This window comes from Carassius gibelio, chromosome B11, assembly GCF_023724105.1.
Source record: "Carassius gibelio isolate Cgi1373 ecotype wild population from Czech Republic chromosome B11, carGib1.2-hapl.c, whole genome shotgun sequence".
NCBI lineage: Eukaryota > Metazoa > Chordata > Actinopteri > Cypriniformes > Cyprinidae > Carassius > Carassius gibelio.
This window is the reverse complement of record NC_068406.1, coordinates 6,669,255-6,690,187: the sequence shown is the minus strand read 5'-3', so window position 1 is coordinate 6,690,187 and position 20,933 is coordinate 6,669,255. Positions and strand designations below refer to the sequence as shown.

Here is a 20,933-nt window from a genome sequence, read left to right as displayed (position 1 = left end):
TGACCAAAATGACAAAGTAATTAACTGCGACTGTTTCGTAAACATTAGATTGTAACAAGATGTTCAATGTATACAAACGTTTCCAACATTTTTTGATGTAGGCTAAAGCTGTGTATGTTTAGTTATAATTTGATTTTAACCCAATGACACATACTTGACACACACATGTTGGGGGCTGCAAAGTGGACAAACCAGTTCTGGGTTAGCTAGGGTAGTTAAATGTGTGATTGCAAGATGTAAATGTCCTGGTTAGATTAAAGCCATTAACAGTGTGAATGCAAGGTGACTTACATCGTAAACAATATAATTCCCAATGTCCATATGTCTGCATGGATGTAAATGGTTCAGGTCTCTGTGCCGCTGCAGGGAGCTTGTATTGGTCGATATTTTGGATGCCTGAGAGCTTCTCCAAACACAGATGTTTTGCACTTGGTGTGAGCTTGTTCCTGTAAGGTCCCCTTTCTTTCGCCTTATGGTTTTGCATTGCTTTACTTTCTTCCTTTTCTTTCTCGTATTCGTAGATCCGTCTCGATCTGTTCCGCCGACAAAATAAATGCGCAAAAATTTAAGATCCCTGAAATGTTTAGTCACGCCTCTGTGAAGTTCTGAAGGCATTGCCCCTGGCAACCGATAGCGTATCCTGCCATCAGGGCCGACCGGCTCAGACCCCTCCCAAATCAACCCAAATCGGCATGTGACTCCTCGCTCTCAATAGGGTCTAACATACATGTTGTTGGTTTAGATGATTTAACAAGTTTATACAATTCTTCCTCTCCTGTAGTAGAGAATGAGTGGAACTGTTCCTCAGGGAATCTTTAGTGCACTGTCTGATGCGATACTGTAGCTGATGGCTGAATGGTTACAATTTTATCTCTAATAGTATAGATTTTAGAAGTAAAGTAGTTCATAAAGTCATTACTGTTGTGATGTTGAGAAATGTCAACAATTGTTGAGGCTTTATTTTTCGTTAATTTGGCCACTGTATTGAATAAATACCTGGTGTTATGTTTGTTTTCTTCTAAAAGATCTAGCAGTTTTTAATGCTTTTCTGTAGAATAGGTTACTTTCCCGCCAAGCAATACGAAATACCTCTAGTTTTGTTTTCCTCCAGCTGCGCTCCATTTTTCGGTCTGCTCTCTTTAGGGTGCATGTTGTCTAACCACAATAGAGTTCAAAATGTCTATAAATGCTGATCCCAATGCATCTTTTTCATTATCAACATGGATATTAAAATCCCCAACTATTAAAACTTTATCTTCAGCCAGAACTAACTCAGATGTAAAATCACCAAACTCTTTAATAAAATCTGTATGGTGCCCTGGTGGCCTGTATATAGTAGCCAGTACAAACATCACAGGGGATTTATCATTAACATTTGTTTCTCTGGATAATGTTATATGAAGCACCATTACTTCAAACGAGTTATACTTGAAGCCTGCCCTCTGAGCAATCCTGAAAACGTTGTTATAAATTGAAGCAACACCTCCCCCTTTGCCTTTTAGACTCGGCTCATGTTTATAACTGTAATCTTGGGGGGGTGGACTCTGTATCAGATGAAAACACAACTCCTCCTGGTGTTGGCAAACAGAGAGGCAAAGGAGAGAGGTAAGAGGTGTTACTTTGCCTGGACCCAGAGGCCTTTCATCCAGAGAAGTAACTGTCAGAGGGGTAGCGAGGGATTCAAAGGGATCTGGAGACTCCTAGCAAGAGAGATGACCATAAAGTTCACCAAGAGTCCACCAAGGCTTGGAGTTTCTGAGCCGGAACTAGAACTCGGGTCTCCGGTGTGAGAGTCAGATTCACAGTCTTTGAGCCGCTCCCTATATGCAGAGTATGCAGTCTGTGTAGGGCACTAACTCTCAGAGGTGGCACCATCCCTGTTGCTCCAAAAAAAAAAAAAAAAAAAACATGCTCCGTTCTCCCATCCGCACTGATGTTTGCAGCTGAATGTTCATAATTGATGGATGGACATCTATGCTGGGTAAAGGACATCAGCAATCTGGTGCAGAGAAAACAAAACTAAAGAAAGTAAAAAAAAAAAAATTAAAATAAAAAAAACAGGCCTCTCTGCTCAAGCTGTTTCAGGCATCGTTGCAACCCTTATTTTTGCTTGCGTTGCCTGTTACCGACCTCATTGCTCTATATATATATTATAAAAAGATACATTTGTTATGTTATTGAAAAGTAGTGATTACTTCAGAAAACAATACCATACATATGTTAGCACTAAATTTACATTGATGTAGCATTTGGACAAATCAGATACGCCATTTTTCATTTGATTTAACAAATCAATTATTCATTAGATTAACAAATGATCACAGACCCCTCTAAACATACAAGGTGCCTGGATATCTTCGAATGACCAAACCTAGTAAAATATATTTATTTATTGTTATCCGTGTTATATTTCATCTGCAAGAGCAATGTGAACTTTTATAAACATCCATTTGTTTTTTAACTTTTTTTACTTTAACATTGAGACTATGTATGAGGGTATGTCTTCATCCACACATGAACACTTGGGCCAAATACAGGACATACCTCATATAAGTTATCAAGTGGTCAAGTGCAAAGACCAGAAGTGTGGGTATTTGGACAAGGCACCTGAATGAATCAGCTGTGTGAACGAATCGACTCATAAACACCTTCTGGTAGTTTTGATCTGTGAAAATTCCCTTTATTAATGAATTAATTAATTAATTAATTAATTAATTAATAAAGGGATAGTTCAACAAAAATAAATTAATAAATTCTGTCATCATTTACTAACCCTTGTGTTGTTTTAAACCTGAATGACTCACTTTCTATTACACAACATAAAAGAAGGTATTTTGAATAGCCTACTGTTGGTAACTAAGCTGTGACTTTCAATGCATGAACAAAAATACTGCGATGTTTCTCAAATTATCTTCTTTTATCCTCCATACTTTGTTAGACCATTGTAGCCTAAATTTTTAACATGTCTTTTGTGTGGTATTTTCATATCAAAATTAATTTGACAATTAATTAAAATTATATTTAAAAATGTATTGCAACACCCTGTAATGAATTTAGATAAATTAGATTTAAAATTGTAATCGATTTACAGCCCTAATATATGTAATTCAATAATAAAATAAGATTTGTTGAAGATTTTGGATTTTGGATCAAATCCGTCGGACTTTTGTCTTAGAAAGTGTTTACCCACAATCCCTCTCTTCCGGAAGTCCTGGACTGGGAAGGCCGGGGAAGCGATCCACCCATTGCCATCGGGAAAACATGGATTGTTGCTAAATTGAAGATACATACGATTACAGCAAGAGTCGTGCCTAGGTATTACAGTCATTGTGGATTAATGTGTTTAATGAGGCGTTTGCATGAAAGAGTCATCCTCTGTAGGGCGTGCAGCTCGCGCTTCTGCGCACTGATGTGGAAATCATTAAATGGGGCAATGTTTTCTCGGCATATCTGTGTTATCAGACGCTGACAGTGCTTTGATCTGCTGTAAATAATCGCTGTCTTATGCATTTTGACTGCACTGATCAAATGATCACACCTTGAGCTGATCTGATGCTTATTTACTTTCTTGATCGCTTCGGTGTGCTGGTTCCCATAGAGACGATTCAGATTAAATTGCAGTCACTGATCACTGTGACTGTGGTTTGATATTATTGTTACCTTTTACATGTTTGCGTATATGTCATGTTTTCGAATTGTTTTATTTTTTTATTTAGTCGGGAAGCCTATTATAGGCCGTTTAATATTATGTTCTATTGTGACAACTTACCCCATATAGTGTGACAACATGCCCCGCTATTGGAGTCAGTGAACTGTATGTTTCTTTGTTTGTTGATAAAGAAGTAGACCTATCCTGAGGAATTTGTAGTGGTTTAAAGTGTGTGACTAGCCCGAGTCTCCTCTGTTTGTGTAGCCTGTCGGTTCATATACCTCAAGATGGGAGGCTGGAGTATGTTTGTGACCTGCTGTGTCTGGGCCATTCTTCTCCTGGCTCTGTTTGGAGATTCACTGGCATCTGCGCCTGAGTTTGATCCCTACAAAGTTCTCGGAGTGTCCAAACATGCCAGCCAGGACGAAATCAAGAAAGTCTACAAGAAGCTCGTGAGAGAATGGTGAGCAGGGTTCCTGCGGGGTCTCGCAAAGTATGAAAAAAATGAAAAAAATTATAGTGTTTCCAGATTTCTGCCCCATTTAGTTATTCATAATATAACAAATTAAGAATTCATTGAAAATACATTTGTCATATAAGAAGTGTGCTCTCATGGCAGCTGTTAAGTGATTCTTCAGTGATCGTCAAATACACTAAATGATTTCAAGGTCCACGTTTTCATGATGCATAATTCAGGTTATAAGCATTTCTAGTTTCTTCTCACTATATTTAAGAACTGTATTACAGCCTCAAGTACCTTTACAAAAATACAAATTATACAGACTTTATTGTGCACACAAAGAACCCTTAAACTTGGCACCTAATGTCCTATCAGCCCATTTCCCAGTGGTTTCTTGACGGCCACAGACTATGCTTTAAAGAGACCTAATGCCTTAAAATATGGCATACTGCCCTAATGAAGGCCTAATTTTGAACACTTGTTTATAGTACCAGTCTTATTTTTTTAGACCCTTGAACTTGGCTGATTATATGCCATCAGACTATTTGTGTCATGGATTCTCCTCCACCACAGAGGATGAGTTAAATTGGACAGCGGGTCTCGATATTAGAGATACCATAAGAAAAGCTAAATTCTGAGCTAGTGTATCTCTGTTAATTCATGTGCATCCATGCTTTCGTTTTATTCATAGTAAGATGGCAGTGATAAACAAAGGAAATGGGTTATATAAAACTAGAAATTGTAATGCATAAGCATGCAAAAACATTCTTTGGCAGAAAAAAAGTTTGTTGTGTTAATGTAAAAGTATTTCGGGGGTTCTGTATTTTTGAAATCAATGAGGAAAAACGAGAGAATACAAATATTTACTGATGGCTGGACTGTAAATATAAAGCTAAAAATAATGCTCTATGAACCATTTATGTTAAATATGGTCTGAAAATCTACTGAGATGTTTGGAAATGGAATTTTGAAATGGAAAATAAGTAGGGAACCTGCTTTTCTTTAATACAGTGTAATTGTGTAACTTTGTGTAACTCTCTCACAATTATCCTTAGGCATCCAGACAAAAATAAAAGTCCAGGGGCAGAGGACATGTTTATCAAGATCACTAAATCATATGAGGTAGGATGGATGCATTGCATCTTGGAAATAATGTAGAGTAAGAGCAAAAACACTCTTAATTTTTTTTTTATTTATTTTTTTATACATAATACTGTGTGTGTGTGTGTGTACATTACTATTTAGAAGTTTGGGATCCGTGTGTATTTTTTTTATTTTTTTATAACTTACTTTTGCTCACCAAGGTTGTATTTATTTGATCAAAAAGACTTTAATATTTTAAATTGTTGTAATATTTCACAATAAGTGTTTTCTATTTGAATACATTTAAAAATACATCATCAGTCTTCAGTGTCACATGATCCTTCAGAAATCATTCTAATATGCTGATTTGCTGCTCAATAAACATGTATTATTATTATCAATGCTGAAAACAGTTTCATATTATAGAACTTTAATATTTTTCTGGAAACTGTCTGTGATACTTTAAGGATTATTTGATAAATAGTTCAAAAGAACAGTATTTATTTGAAATCAAATTTTTAGTTTGTAACATTATACATTTCTGTATGATCTTTTGATTGCTAATATGTTTATGGCACGAAATATGTGCTATAAAATGGCAAAAATTATAATGTATAATTACAAGCAATTAATTGTAAATATAAAATAAAATGGATATTTATTTATATTGAAAATATTGTATTGTATTATACCACTATAGTCACACATTTTTTATTTTATACAAATATTTTTATGAAATCTTTATCCAAAATTTATAGCATGTGATTGTCTACAATTGAACAATTGTACAATTACAATTGTAAATTTGGCAAATGTGCAATATTTTCTTTAACATTTCTACAAATGTTAATTAATATCTGCTCATTATAAAGACTTGTTTAAGAGTTTAGATGCAAGAAATCAAGAACATAACTTGTGCATTATGTGTAACATACACATAATGCACTTTTGATTTTGGTGCCACCCTTCTGTGAATACAAAAAGTCCCAAAAAAAAAAGAGTAAGTTCAATCAGTGGTTTTAAAGGGGTCATATGATGCAATTTCAAGTTTTTCCTTTCTCTTTGGAGTGATACAAGCTGATTCTGCATAGATAAGATCCCTGTAGTTGCAAAGACTAAAGTTTCAAAACCAAAGAGATATTCTATATCAAAGTTGAGACTGCCACATCCACGTGTTTTCAGTAACCCAGTTAGTGTTGAAGCAGTCATGTCAGGGAGATGCTGTGTGTGTCTAGGAGAAAGCAAAAGCACTTTATTTGGCCTTCTGAAAGTAGATTACTTACAACAGAACAGAAACGCATTTTATGGATTACTGTTTCATGAAACTAGGAGTGTAAGTAATTCTGACTGTGAGTGTGTGGGAGAGAGAGAGAGAGAGACAGACAGGAAGAGGAGTCAGCTGTCTTAATCGTCAGTAGTTTGTGTACTGCAAACACATACAAGCTTGTGTCCGTCACGTGACTCTGTTCCCCTTTCAGGCTTGAACTGATGTTAAAACAATGGTCATTATTAACTCTCTTTACATTTATTTTGCGAGAAAATCTTTCTAATAAAAGATAAAAATTATCTATCTGTTTATCATTGAACTCCAAAAATTTGGGATCTCTCAACCAAGTTACTAACTTTGGAAATTAGATCAGCAGATAAAAGAAAATAGTCTATATGAAAGAATGTTTTATAAGTACTATTGAATAACATGAATAACGAGTAGCATGAATAAGTGAAAGTATCTGGGTCTCTCTTCCTCCATATATATTTTAACTCTGTTCTGGTCTGTAAATGAGAGAGATTTAGTTGATCTAATTCTGGATCTATTGAAGCACGTGATAATGGAAAGGGGCGTTACATTTCCGATGAGTGCTTGCAGTGTTCGGCCAATCACAATGCACTGGGTCAGTTGGCCAATCAGAACAGACTGTGCTTGTCAGAAGGAGGGACTTTGTAGAAAATTACAGTTTGAGAGAGGCGGGGCATAGAGGACCTACAATAATGTACCGTATTTGAAAAATAATGTGTTTTTTTAGCATGTCAACATATTCTGTTACACCAAATACACAAAATAATGATCTTTACAAAAAAGCATCATATGACTCCTTTAACATAAGCCCTAGAACTGTCAAAAGTCTGCTGGAAGAAGCAAAACAAAACATTTTTGCATCATCCGACAGACTTTTGCTGACAGACACACAGGGATGTTTGTTTGCATGTAACGCGGAGCAAAAGTACACATCATTCATTTACATACAACAGTACTGACATTGTAACAGGGCAAAGCTGGTTGGAATTTGCAAACTGGAGGAATTGGTGTAAGACGCATGTTAAACATTTGAATGTGTCTTCAGTAAAAAGCATGCGTTTTGAATTGCATGTGATTTGCTGTCCATAGATTCTTTCCAATGAGGAGAGAAGGTCAAACTATGACCGGTTTGGTCAAATGGACGAGAATCAAAACTTTGCCCGAGCACCGCAGGGCTTCAGACATTTTCATGACAGCTTCTACTTCGATGAGTCTTTCTTTCACTTCCCTCGGACGAGTGGCGATTTCACCGACAGCAAGCACCACCTTCACTACAACCAATACATCAGTGAGGTGCTGCCGGACAGTTTCAAGAGACCCTACCTGATCAAGATCACGTCAGAGTGGTGCTTCACCTGCATCCATATTGAGCCCGTATGGAAGGACACTGTGCTAGAGCTGGAGCCGTTGGGTAAGGTCTTCAGGATTTTCACCCTCACAGTTAATTCCAGTAGAATTGGGTAATATTCTAATAAGCATACAATGGCAGAGCATGCAAATATTGGGCAAATGAATCTATATCATATGACGATATTTTCAATTAAATGATATAATCGGAATATAAGCTATTGGTTTGTTTTTAGGGGTTGGTATTGGTGTGGTGGACATTGGATATGAGAGACAGCTTGCTAATCATCTTGGTGCCCACCGCACACCGTCCATACTTGGTTTAATCAATGGCAAAGTCACTTTCTTCCACTACGCTGTGGTCAGGGAACACTTGAGACAGTTTGTGGAAAGCCTTCTGCCCCAGAAGCTGGTTGAGAAGGTTTGTACTCAGTCAGCCACTTTGAGGTGTATTCGTTATTACATATTGAATTATTTTTATTCTGAGGTGAATTTAACTATATGTCAGGTTCGACTTAACTCAAGCACTGGCTCCTGTTGCAATGAACACGGACTGTCAATTAAACAATCACATAAATGCAGCTTATAAGAGTTAATTTTTTGTCACTCTTCTTTTCGATTTCCTTGCCTTTTCTCTTCTTTTCCACTTTCCTTCCTTCCTTTTGTGTTTTCTTTTTCCCTTCATGCTCATTTTCCCTCCCTATCTCTTTTTCCTTTCTCCTTTTTTCAACCCTTCCCTTTGTCTCTTTATTTTCATTTCCTTTACCATTTCCCTATCCTTTTCATTCTCTCTCCCATTTCCTTACTCATTTCTATTACTTTCCTGTTCTTTTTCTATTGCCTTTCTCTTTCGTTTTTACTTAATCCACTTGTCCTCTCCACTTCCCCTTTTCCCCCTTTCTTTTACCTTTTCTTTTCACTTCATTCCTCCTCCTCCCACTTTCCTTCTCTTTTCCCTTTCCTTATCTCTTTCTGTTCCTTTACCATTTCCTTAACCTTTCTCCTTTGCTATTTTTCTTCCTTTTCTTTTCTCATTTCCTTCCTTCCTCTTCCTGTCCCTTCCCCGTTTTTCCCTTTTCCTAATGCCTTTCTGTTCCTTTTCCTCCTCTCTTCTTTCCCTCTCCCTTTCCTTTCTTTTCCCACTTTTGTAACTTTTTATTTTCCCCCATCCCTTTGTCTCTTGTATTCCCTTGCCGTTCTTTTCCCTTTTCCATTCCTTCCCTCTTTCTTTCCTTCTTTATTCTCTTCTTTTAGGTGACTGATAACAGCTACCTCGAGTTTTTAAATAGTTGGCATGAAGAGAATAAGCCCAGAGTGCTAATGTTTGATGTAGCATCTAATATCCCTCTTTTGTATAAGGTGAGTGTTCCTTATATTAGCCGTTCAAAGAGTCTGTCATTAAAATCATCTGTGTTTTTGACACAAGTTGTTATATTCTCTTGTTCGCAGCTCACCGCGTTTGCCTTTAAAGACTATGTACAGTTTGGCTATGTAGACATGGGTCTGACTGAGACCTCCAAAGTCGTGCAGAGGTTTAACATCAACACATACGCTCCCACCATGCTCCTGTTCAAAGAGAACACAGACAAACCTGCTGATGTCATACAGGTGAGGCCCAGCTCTCCATCAGCATACATCCAACTGTAGTTTCTTTTTTCAACAACTGTATACTGCCTGATTTGTTTTTGCTAGACGAGTCCTTTTTTGTTTTCTTCTCTAGGCAAGAGGGATGAAAAAGCAGATCATTGACGAGTTTGTGTCCAATAATCGTTTCCTGCTGGTGCCGCGGCTGGTTAATCAGAAATTCTTCGATGAGCTGTGTCCAGTTAAACAGTTCCACCGTCGCAGGAAGTAAGAAATCTGACCTCTAACTGTAGCATTGGGTGTCGTTGGACTAACTGTATGTCTCTGAGTAAACCTAATCATCTCCCTGTCTTTCGGATTGACAGGTACTGTGTTCTTCTCGTTACTGGTGAAGGGGAGCAGTTTGTGTCAGTGAATGAGGCGTTCTTTGACTTTGCTTCTTCCAACACTAAAGAAGTTGTCAGGTTTGCTTATGTTTATCAGAGACAACAGCAGCCTCTCTGTGACACCCTGCTCAAAAAGGAAGACACAACCCCTCCACAGGTCAGAGAGATCCATGTGCTAATACACACACTCCATTTAGTCACTTTTTTTTTTGATGCCATATGAATTTAAACCTCTTGTGCATATAACTACTTCAGGTGATTCTCCTGGAGAGACGCAGCGCTACAGGACGGGTGTTGTATCGGACTGTGACGGATGGATGGAATGGGAGTGATGATGATAAGCACCGCCTCCATGAGCAGCTTGAGATTCTGCAAAGAGACCCCTCCTACCTTACCCATGATGCCATGCTGCCTGAACTCAACAATGAGTTTGCCTCTGTAAGTCATGTAGAGGGTAGTGAAGGGCTTAGGTTGTCTTTAGGACTTCCAAAACATGGTTTAATGAATGCATTGTTAAACCTCAAGATTGATCACATGAAGGTCTAAGTGGCAATAAGAGAAATAATTAACAGTAATAATGCATTTTGTAATTGTTATTATTTCAGATGTTTTTGATTCAGTGGATAAATGCTGCATATGATTACCTCGCTCAATTTTACTTTGATCTTCTCTACTCTAACTGGTGAGTACAATCATAAAGTGTTCATGTTCCTGTCTGCATGCCATTTCTAAGCTCTTTTTTCTCCCAGAATGATTTGAGTTTTAGAGCCAGAGCAAAATTTTGACCAGTGCTCTACCAGGCAAACTGGGTCCTGTTGCAAACCAGCCATATGTTTCCACAGATTTGAGAAATGAATATTGCTATTTGTTGTTTACTTGACTAAAACCAGCTAAAACAAACCGTTATGGAAACACATAGAATGGTTCAAAAATCTGTGTCAGTGAAAAAAGGATGTGTGGTCTATTGTGGTCAATCAGAAAGTATAGCAACATTAGCAGCACTTGACTTTTGGGTCATACAGTCGCTACATCTTAAATTGCAAACTGTATTGTGCTATATTTTGTTTGAAACTAAACTCAACCATTAAAACAGCTTGTTCTGTGTAATACGAATTAAATTTGGATGTACTTCATGTCACAAGGCCTACAGTGTGCTTTGTGTTGCTTCACTAACTGGACGTCTCCAATGGTTGCGCACTTCAGAACTTTTCACCTACTGCTTTATGAAACTAGTAAAAAAAAACAAAAAAAACAATAGGACCTGTTCTAATTTGGAATTGGATTTTTAAAATGGAACTAGACCTGCATGTTAACAAATCAAAGACTTAACACTGTGTGTTCATTACACCCTGGGTTTGATTATTTTCTAATATTTCAACGGATTGGAATCAGTTATTCCACCTGTACTAGTTACCACACCTCAAATATTGTTCAGATGTTGTATTGCAAGACATTCATCAGGTTTTACCCTCAAAGGGATAGTTCACCCAAAAAGGAAAATCCAGTGTTTATCTGCATACCCCAAGGGCATCCAAGATGTAGGTGACTTTGTTTCTTCAGTAGAACACAAACTTAAGATTTTGAACTCAAACCGTTGCGGTCTGTCAGTCTTATAATGGAGGTGAATGGGAATCACTAAAACATACAATAAAAAAAAACACAAACAAAACCACATTCAATCCTGCAGCTCTTGATGATTCATTGATGTGTAAAGACACAAAACAATCGGTCAGTGCAAGAAACAAACTGTACAAACCTTATTTATATTGTTATTTACCTCTGATTCACTTCTTTTTGCTTTAATTCAGATCGCAAACTTACCATGTGCATTACCATGACCTTCCTCTCAAGTGGACCATTGCAACTCCTAATTGAGATTGTAGATAGAGAGTCAGTGGTCCATTTGAGAGATAGATCATAGTAATGCACTTATAAGTCTGCAATCCACCATAAAGCAAGAAGAAGATGCCTCACACAGGCTGTGTCGAGGACACGCTCACAGTTCAGACAGTTCAGTACACCAAAAGTAAAAAACGAATAAATAATGTTCAGTTTTTTTGCACAGACCGATCGTTTTGTGTCTTTACACATCAGTGTATCGTCACTAGCCATAGGGTTTAATTTGTTACTGTTATTTTTTTTTGTGGTTGTTGATGTGTATTGTATGTTTTAGCTGTGATTCCCATTCACCTCCATTATAAGACTGACAGACTGCAATGGTTTTAGTTCAAAATCTTTGTTTGTGACCTACATATTTGTTTGTAGTCACCTACATCTTGGATGCCCTGGCGGTAAGCAGATAAATATAAAATTTTCATTTTTGCCCTTGCCTCTAGCACTAATTTCTGGAAGATCTCAATCCCTGCTTCAGTTGTTAATTCCAAAACATAATTTTAGACCTATTAACAGAACCTAGAGCAACTGATAGTAGACTAATGCAGTTATTAATTAAGTTCTTAGAGTGAGAGCATGAGAGAGAGAGATATCAAGGGTGTGTGAATTACCTGAGTCTGTGCGTCTCTCAACTATGTCCAGCAGCAGCATCTCTACTAATATTGAAACTGTAAGTTTATCAGCTTCAAGAACAATGCCGTTGTTACCTCCTCACTAGTGAGAAATCGAGTGTAGCTTTCAAGCTACTATACTGCTGATAAAATCATCAGAGATTGATGATTCTGTAGTATAATATTAACATATCTGCAATTAGACCATAAAGATTAGAGACTGAAAAGGTGCAAAAGCTGTACATTGTGTGCAAAAATGTTTCAAATGGGATTGACAACAAATAATATCAGACTAAATGATAGTGACTTTTGTTGATGATTCTTTTCGGGTTTATTTTTGATTAACTTAGATTAGCAGCCCAATTTTTTTTTTATTTTTTTTTAAATGACAAACTAAAAAAACAAGCACCCTGTTATGTCATGTTCTGCTCCCCCCAGGCGTGAGATGATGCCCGTACTGTCTCTGATCTTCTCCGCTCTTTTCATTCTGTTCGGGACTGTAATCATTCAGGCCTTCAGGTAGAACCGATTTTGTTATATCAAAGTGCTTTGGTAAGGAGAGTTTTTTGTTGATTGATTGATTCATTGATTCATTCATTCATTGGATCAACAGCGATGCTGGGGAAGAGAAACCAGCCAAACAAAAGGCCACTGATCCACCAAAGACAGCAGAGAGCTCACCAGGACAAGAAAGCACTTCAAGGTAAGGCACTGCTTGCTTGAGAATAAAATATAATAACAGTATGTCAAATATAGTTTGAGATCACAGATGTGTTCAGTTCATTAGCTGAATAGCTGACAGTTGGTTTTCCTGTTACAGTCGTCCACCAAAGAAGAATTTTGTGGAGGTAACGGAGCTGACGGACATCACATACATGAGTAACCTAGTGAGGTTAAAGCCTGGTCACATCAACGTTGTGCTGATCCTCACTGATGCTTCTAAGCAAGTACTGCTCAGGAAGTTTGCCAAAGAAGTGTATTCGTTCTCAGGGTGAGGCCTGCATATGTGTTTGAGAGAATGCTAAAACCTGTTTCTGGAGATCTACCTTCTTACAGAGTTTAGGCTGTCAACTATTCAACTCAAAACGTCCCAACTTAGAAGGCCACTTGAAGCTTAGCACACATGCAAATCATCTTCCATTAAGCTTTAGACAACTGAACCAAAGTCAATGATGCTATTTAAACATATTCCAAATCTGAGATTGTAGTTGTAAGTAGATCTCAGTAGATCCTAGAGAACATTGGTACCAATGGTTTCAGTGATCTACATGGGCTTCCAGTGCTTTTAGTAAATGCAGCCTGGGTTCACTTGAAATCATCTGGATTTCATAAAAGCACAATAGGACCCATTATTCCAAACTTCTAATTTGTCAATGTGCACAATTAAAAGGTGCATTCCTTTTGTAAACTCTGGGTCCGTGCATTGTGCAATCACCTGTAAATGGTTTATATTTATATTTTTTTATTACATTTTTAGATGTATAAATTTAGCATGAATCTGGTTAGTCATTTATTTTTTTATGCTCCCCTCGCACACATCAATATCTTTTCTCTGCACTCAGCAATTCAAAACTGTTCAAAACAGATCTTGAGAAACCAATAAAACCCATTAAAAAACTAGGCATTTGTTGCATCCATTGGGGACATAATTACTGATTATAATGTCTTTTTACGTGTCACGTTATGTATCGCGCCGCATAAACATAAAACCATGTCTTCATTTGTGATCGGAGAAACGACAAACAGCAAGACTACACTGCTTAAAACTCAACGTTTTAATCGTCAGTGGCAATTCTTTAAATATCAAAACTTACTTACAGTCTGTGAGTCAGAACATCCAACATTGTAGGCTACTCTCCCAGAACGGGAAACAGTCCTCCGTAAAATGCGCTGCAAACACTCGATTATTTAATTTGAACTTCTAGAACATTGTGTTAAAGACAACTTAACCACTGATTTCTAGTTGTGTCCCCCAAATTTTTTATCTCCACAACATGGCGGCTGCGGCAACAATACTACACTGAGAATCAAAACGTTTGTACCTGAATGGAATAACTGTTTTATAGCAATAAAATAAGCCCCGTGAAGCCATGGTTTACAGTGAATTTATAACCGTTAAGAGGATTTTAGGCACTCTGCGTCATGCTTTACAGCACCCCTAACTGTTATATATTCACTGTAAACCACAGCTTCTTGGGGCATATTGCTTTATTTTTACACTAGGGTTCAGGTGTCTGAAATTGAGTAGCATTCCAGAGGTCATTTACAAGTAAGAAGTTGCATAGTTTTGATTTCCAGTCATGGTGCTTTCCAGACAACTCCAACTGCAATTCTCTCACCACCACTTGGAGAAACAATGGAGCATCATTTGAATATGAATTCGAATGTCCATTTGTTACTATTTCCAAGTCCGGAAAGCAGCATTACATTACCGGAATTAAACACTGAAAGAAATCACTTCTCCAGAAGCTGTATTAAGCATCTTTGCTTTCAACTTAAATCGTGCTACAAACAAATCCAAAGAAAACTATCCCTATTTCCTCCCACAGGTCTCAGACTCTTCACTACTCCTTTTTAAATGTGGACAAGCACAGCCAATGGATGGATTCCCTCATGGAGTCGGCTCCTGACGCCAGACCGTCAGACTACTTGGATGAAGAGGAAGACACCACCTCCGACAAATCAGACTACACTGGCCATGTCCTGGCACTCAATGGCCACAAGAAATACTTCTGCATATTCAGACCCGTGTTCACAGGGGAGGAAGCCGAATGTGGTAGGTGGTCCGATGAGGATGCGGCGAAGGCCGGTCCAAGCAGAGCCTCGAGGTCCCGGTCAAGTTCTCGACAGAAGGCCACCACTCTGGAGATCCACCACAAACTGGACCGACTGGGTCTGTGGATGGAGAGGCTCATGGAGGGAACTCTACCACGCCACTATGTTCCGGCCTGGCCCAGTCTGGACACTATAACACCACAGAAATAAGACTCTTCTTTGTCCTCAGGCCCATTGCAGGAGGCGGTCTGTAGTGACGTGAAAAGAGTTGACTTGTCAACATCTTTTCGATCCAAATTACTTTAAAAGATATTAAGTTATTCTGTAAAAAGCACTGGTTATTAGTAGAGTTTTTGGTTTCGTTTTGTTTTAGAGCACCATGTGCTCGTTGGCTGCTTTAAGGGCAAAACTCCTTTCCATCTGTTAACATACACTGTCTTTTTGTTAGTATGGTTGTTTCATTACTGTATGAATGGTTACCGGTGTCCAGGTAAAGCCTCTCTGTGTAGCTTCCAACAGGGCTATGGTTTCTTTACACTGCTGGTCATGTGGCAGCTACAGTCCACCCATATAATATCATCCAGGGTCCTGTGAATTCAAGCAATGGGCCAGATTTCAGAAGCAACTCATAATGAGATTACCGTTCTGCCTTTTTTCCAGTCAGAGTCACTATGTGGATGATAGAAATTTGAAAAAGAGTGTGTGTGGAAAACGTTTAATTATCCTTCTCTCCTTATGCAAAAAGTCCAACTTAATGAAAGCATGAAGAATCACGTTTTGAAGACTTGAGAAGATGCTTAGATTTTACTGCCATTCGTGCATGTGCTGCCTTTCCTTAAAGCCCATACTTTCTTTAATGTCATTTGTTTAATGTTTTGCACTTTGATGACTTGCTTAGGATTCGATTAATAAACGTAATATTTAAATAGAGATTCTAACGGTATTTGACTTATCTCTGAAACTTAAGGTTAAGAATGTCTCTAGATCATCAGTTGCCATTTTCTTATAGGAAAATGGCATTATATTTATGTTGCACTTTTTTGTGGTTGATTTATATGTGCATTGTTTAAAAAAATAATAAAAGTTTGTATTGTAGTGACGTGTTCACTTGTGTATATATAACTGTATTGACATACTAATTTGAATCTTTTTTAACATAATTTACACATTTACACAAAGCATTCATTAAGACACATTATTAAACAACACCATTAATCCACATAAACCTTTTTCTATCTACAAGCAAAAGTATCAGGTACAAAGTCTTTCTAGAGTCTGTGCTTCAAAACTCGTTCTGGATATTCACTTTCTTCGTTTCTAAGTCTTCTGGACCAAAAGATGCAAGCAGCAGTTCTTTAATAGTCATCTCCGCATAGGAACCATCAGGTTTTGACAAATACACATCCCAGTTTGCACAGAACTGTATAGGTAAAAACAAAAATAACGTGTTTAATGAAATCTGAGAATGCTTCTTGCTTAATTGATATGAAATACTGTGGTAAATGAAACTTGCCTCTCTCATGAATTGCCTGCATCCACCACAGGGGGAAATGAAGTGCTCACACATATTGCTAAAAGAGCAGAAGACATTACACTGATGCAGTTTTGTACTATAAGAGTATATTATTTCCAAATATGGAGGTAGTTAGAAATGTAATTCAACCACTAGAGGGCCTGTGAATACAGTAGAAATTTACCTTGCAGTAGCAATGGCTTTGAAATCCCGGTAGCCATCTGAGTTGTCTTTTTAGATGGCAGTTCTTTCGACAGATTTCCAAGCATGTGTTTCCTACAGTACATTACAGAATGATGTAGAGAAATAATAAAAAGTTTAAATGAGAGTTGCCAAAATATGTTACATCACACCATAAACACTTAACAAATATTGTGTGAGGTACATCTTGTACTGTGTTTTGTACCGATTTCTATTAGCTGGACCGGAAGGCGCCTTTCAGGTCAGGAGCCAAGTTTTTATTTACTTTCTGTGATGACAAAAAAGGTCCTCTCTCGTGCCACTGTTGAGTTGCTGCAGTCACGAACAGTATGGTCATTAAACAACATTTAGTGCTGTTTCACCAGTTCAAGGCTGTGTCAGTTGTACTGAGAGAGCAATAATCAACTGCATTACTTAATGGGATCAAAGTGTTAGTTAACCAGAGCTTTAGCCAGTTTAGAAAAACAAACAAAAAATGTGTATTGCATTTAAAAACCATAAAACCAGTTTTGTTCAGCGTTTATAAGCTACATGATGTGCAAGGTTCTGTGAAAATGTTTCAGCTTTTATTTTCCTTTTTCGCCTTGAAGATATAAAAGGTCCATCAAGTTCAAGTTCCAACCTCGGTCACGTTTTCAATCAACTTTGACGAAACTCCTCCCAGAAACGTGGATAGAAACCACTGCTATAGACACTATATTCAATTTATGGAGGGTATAATATTTTTAGATATTAATACATATATATTTTTACATTTAGTAAAATTCATAAACAAAAATGGCCAAAACATAAATTGGTAGAATATTGTATATATATATATATATATATATATATATATATATATATATATATATATATATATATATATATATATATATATTTATTTATTTTTATTTTTTTATGTATACAGGTGAATCTCAATAAATTAGAATGTTGTGAAAAAGTTAATTTATTTCAGTAATTCAATTTCAATAAATTCAATGCACACAGACTGAAGTAGTTGAAGTCTTTTGTTCTTTTAATTGTGATGATTTTGGCTCACATTTAACAAAAACCCAAATATCAACATACTAGAAAAAACATTGGCGTTCTGGAAAGTATTTTAATTTACTGTACATGTACTCAGTACTTGGTAGGGGCTCCTTTTGCTTTAATTACTGCCTCAATTTGTTGCTTGGAGGTGATCAGTTTGACAGTGGCCTTCAGCTCATCTGCATTTTCTGGCCTCTTGTTTCTCATCTTCCTCTTGACAATATCCCAGATTCTCTATGAGGTTCAGGTCTGGTGAGTTTGCTAGCCAGTCAAGCACACCAACACCATGGTCATTTAACCAACTTTTGGTGCTTTTGGCAGTATGGGCAGGTGGAAAATCCTGCTGGAAAATGAAATCAGCATCTTCAAAAAGCTGGTCAGCAGAAGGAAGCATAAAGTGCTCCAAGACGGGTGCAGTGACTTTGGTTTTCAAAAATCACAATGGACCAACACCGGCAGATGACATTGCACCCCAAATCACTGCACTGTGGAAACTTAAAACTGGACTTCAAGCAACTTGGTCTATGAGCTTCTTCACCCTTCCTCCAGACTCTAGGACCTTGGTTTCCAAATGAAATACAAAACTTGCTCTCATCTGAAAAGAGGACTTTGGACCACTGGGCAACAGTCCAGTTCTTCTTCTCCTAAGCCCAGGTAAGACTCCTCTGATGTTGTCTGTGGTACAGGAGTTGCTTAACAAGAGGAATACGACAACTGTAGCCAAATACCTTGACACGTCTGTATGCCTTGACCCTGGCCTCAGTCCATTCCTTGTGAAGTTGACTTAAATTCTTAAATTCCTGATTTTGCTTGACAATCTTCATAAGGCTGCAGTTCTCTCGGTTGGTTGTGCATCTTTTTATTCCACACTTTTTCCTTCCACTCAACTTTTTGTTAACATGCTTGGATACAGCACTCTGTGAACAGCCAGCTTCTTTGGCAATGAATGTTTGTGGCTTCCCCTCCTTGTGAAGGGTGTCAATTACTGTTTTCTGGACAACTGTCAGATCAGCAGTCTTCCCCATGATTGTGTAGCCTAGTGAACCAAACTGAGAGAACATTTTGAAGACTCAGGAAACCTTTGCAGGTGTTTTGAGTTGATTAGCTGATTGGCCTGTCACCATATTCTAATTTAGTTGAGATAGTGAATCGGTGGGTTTTTGTTAAATGTGAGCCAAAATCATCACAATTAAAAGAACCAAAGACTTAAACTACTTCAGTCTGTGTGCATTGAATTTATTTAATACATGAATTTTCACAATTTGAGTTGAATTACTGAAATAAATGAACTTTTCCATGACATTTACATTTATTTAGACACACCTGTATGTGTGTGTGTAAATATATAAACAATATATATTTACAAATGGACAGAGAGAGAGAGAGAGAGCGCGAGTAAAGCAAAAGGTTTTTTTCTCCGGAGAAACTTAGCATTTGCTCTCAAGCTTTTGTATTCAAGTTTCAGCATTTGAAATGTAATTTTTCCTTTCATCTAATTTTTTTCTCATCTCCATGTCCCTTTACTACCTACTTTATAAAGTATTTATGTTTCATCTGTGCTGTGTTCATGATTTGATCAATGTTTAGGTTTACATTTCATGTAATGTTCACAAAAAAAAAGTATAGTATTGCTTCAGAAGACAACATTTCTGCTGCTGGTCATTTCAGATCATCACTACTTTTGCATCAATAGAAATTAATAAAAAAATTAAAACTGAAGAACGATGTATTTAAATAGCTGTTCATAATGTGACAAATTACATATGGTAAAAGCAACACTAAAAACAACACAATTTGTTTAATGTCAATTCTACTAACAAAGTGTTAGTATAAATTTTAAAAATACAACGTGAGGAGCAAATAACAGTGTAAAATGTTAAGGTTAACAAAACGTTAACCTAAACGCCCCTCAGCCAATTTGTTCAGCGGATTTAGTAAACTTGATTAGTATCACATTGATATTCTAGATGAAACTGACAAAACTGATAATTAATAACGAATAACAAAAAGGTTAAACATATTGTTATATAGAGAATGTGAGTTTGCTTTACCTTGATTAAAGATACCTTGATACAGAGCTGTGGCGCGAGTGACGGTTAGTGATGAGGAAGATGGCCTATTTGCGGTACTCATTTGTCTGTGTCCAGCTCTGAGAAACCAAAAAAAAAAAAAAAAGTAAATAAATATCTTAATTAAATCACTGACAAACTGTTGTGTATATAACACTGCATATTTAACACTTGCCGTTGATACCTTTGATGTAATGGTGCGTTAGCTGCTTTCTTCTTTGCCAGCTAACTTACACGCATAATGATAACTAGGCTGGTTTATCTTCATTTAAAGTTGACAATAAAACACAAAACGTTCAAAAGTGCTTAATAATGAAGAATAAAGAAGTTGGAATGCTTACCTGTTATTTTCCGTGACCGCTTTGCGAGTAGTCCTGATGTGATGCAGTTTTTGAAAAACAACCATATAATATTTTGTCTAGAGTAAAATTAATTACTTTAAAATGATTAGTCTATGCTTAATATGAGATACATGTATATATTTATTATATTATCGTTTAGTTATATAATTAGTTAAGAAAAGGTAATATATTATGTTAAGTTAGACTATGTAATTTATGAAAAGCATAATAACCTATAGTTCCACGTTATACAAACGTGACTTCTCGAAAAACATTTCAACATTAATTCTTGAAATAAGCTCATATATCTTTTCAATATTTTGTGCTCAGCCATTTAGATGTAATAATCATAGACTCTATGGTAATAATAGATTAAAATAATTTATAGTAACTTATTTATATTGAGTTCTGCTTAACCTAATTAGCTTTAGAACTCAATGTTAAATTTCACCGTCAGGCTTTAGGGGCTCCATATTGTCACACAAAAAATCATAAGAACCCCAGACGTAGACATGACATTAAAGGTGCTGTATGTAAGATGGTGACTCTATTAAAGCATAAAAATACCATAAAATGGTTTGCAGATATTTAAGAAACATGTTAACTTAACATACTTGTTTATCTGAAAAACAATGCTACAGTCAGTTTATCTTCTTTGAAAATGTGTGTTCTGGGCCAGAATGTCGGTCTCT

At 36.9% G+C, this 20,933-nt stretch overlaps 1 protein-coding gene and 1 long non-coding RNA gene across 2 annotated transcripts; one reads left to right on the top strand and one right to left on the bottom strand.

The window, feature by feature from the left end:
• The first annotated feature begins 3,169 nt into the window (after positions 1–3,169).
• Positions 3,170–16,180, top strand: LOC127967920 (dnaJ homolog subfamily C member 16). Its single transcript, XM_052568692.1, has 15 exons — positions 3,170–3,315; positions 3,914–4,112; positions 5,165–5,231; positions 7,579–7,900; positions 8,073–8,257; positions 9,091–9,195; positions 9,286–9,444; positions 9,557–9,687; positions 9,786–9,963; positions 10,062–10,244; positions 10,412–10,488; positions 12,749–12,829; positions 12,924–13,013; positions 13,131–13,301; positions 14,860–16,180. The coding sequence occupies exons 2-15, from the start codon at positions 3,937–3,939 to the stop codon at positions 15,293–15,295; spliced, it is 2,361 nt and encodes a 786-aa protein (XP_052424652.1). The 5' UTR covers positions 3,170–3,315; positions 3,914–3,936; the 3' UTR covers positions 15,296–16,180.
• Positions 16,181–16,309: 129 nt separating this feature from the next.
• LOC127967924 (uncharacterized) lies at positions 16,310–17,550 on the bottom strand. Its single transcript, XR_008155862.1, has 3 exons — positions 17,005–17,550; positions 16,783–16,874; positions 16,310–16,656 (listed from the first exon to the last, which is right to left on the bottom strand). It is a non-coding gene; the product is annotated as an uncharacterized LOC127967924 (long non-coding RNA).
• Positions 17,551–20,933: the final 3,383 nt, after the last annotated feature.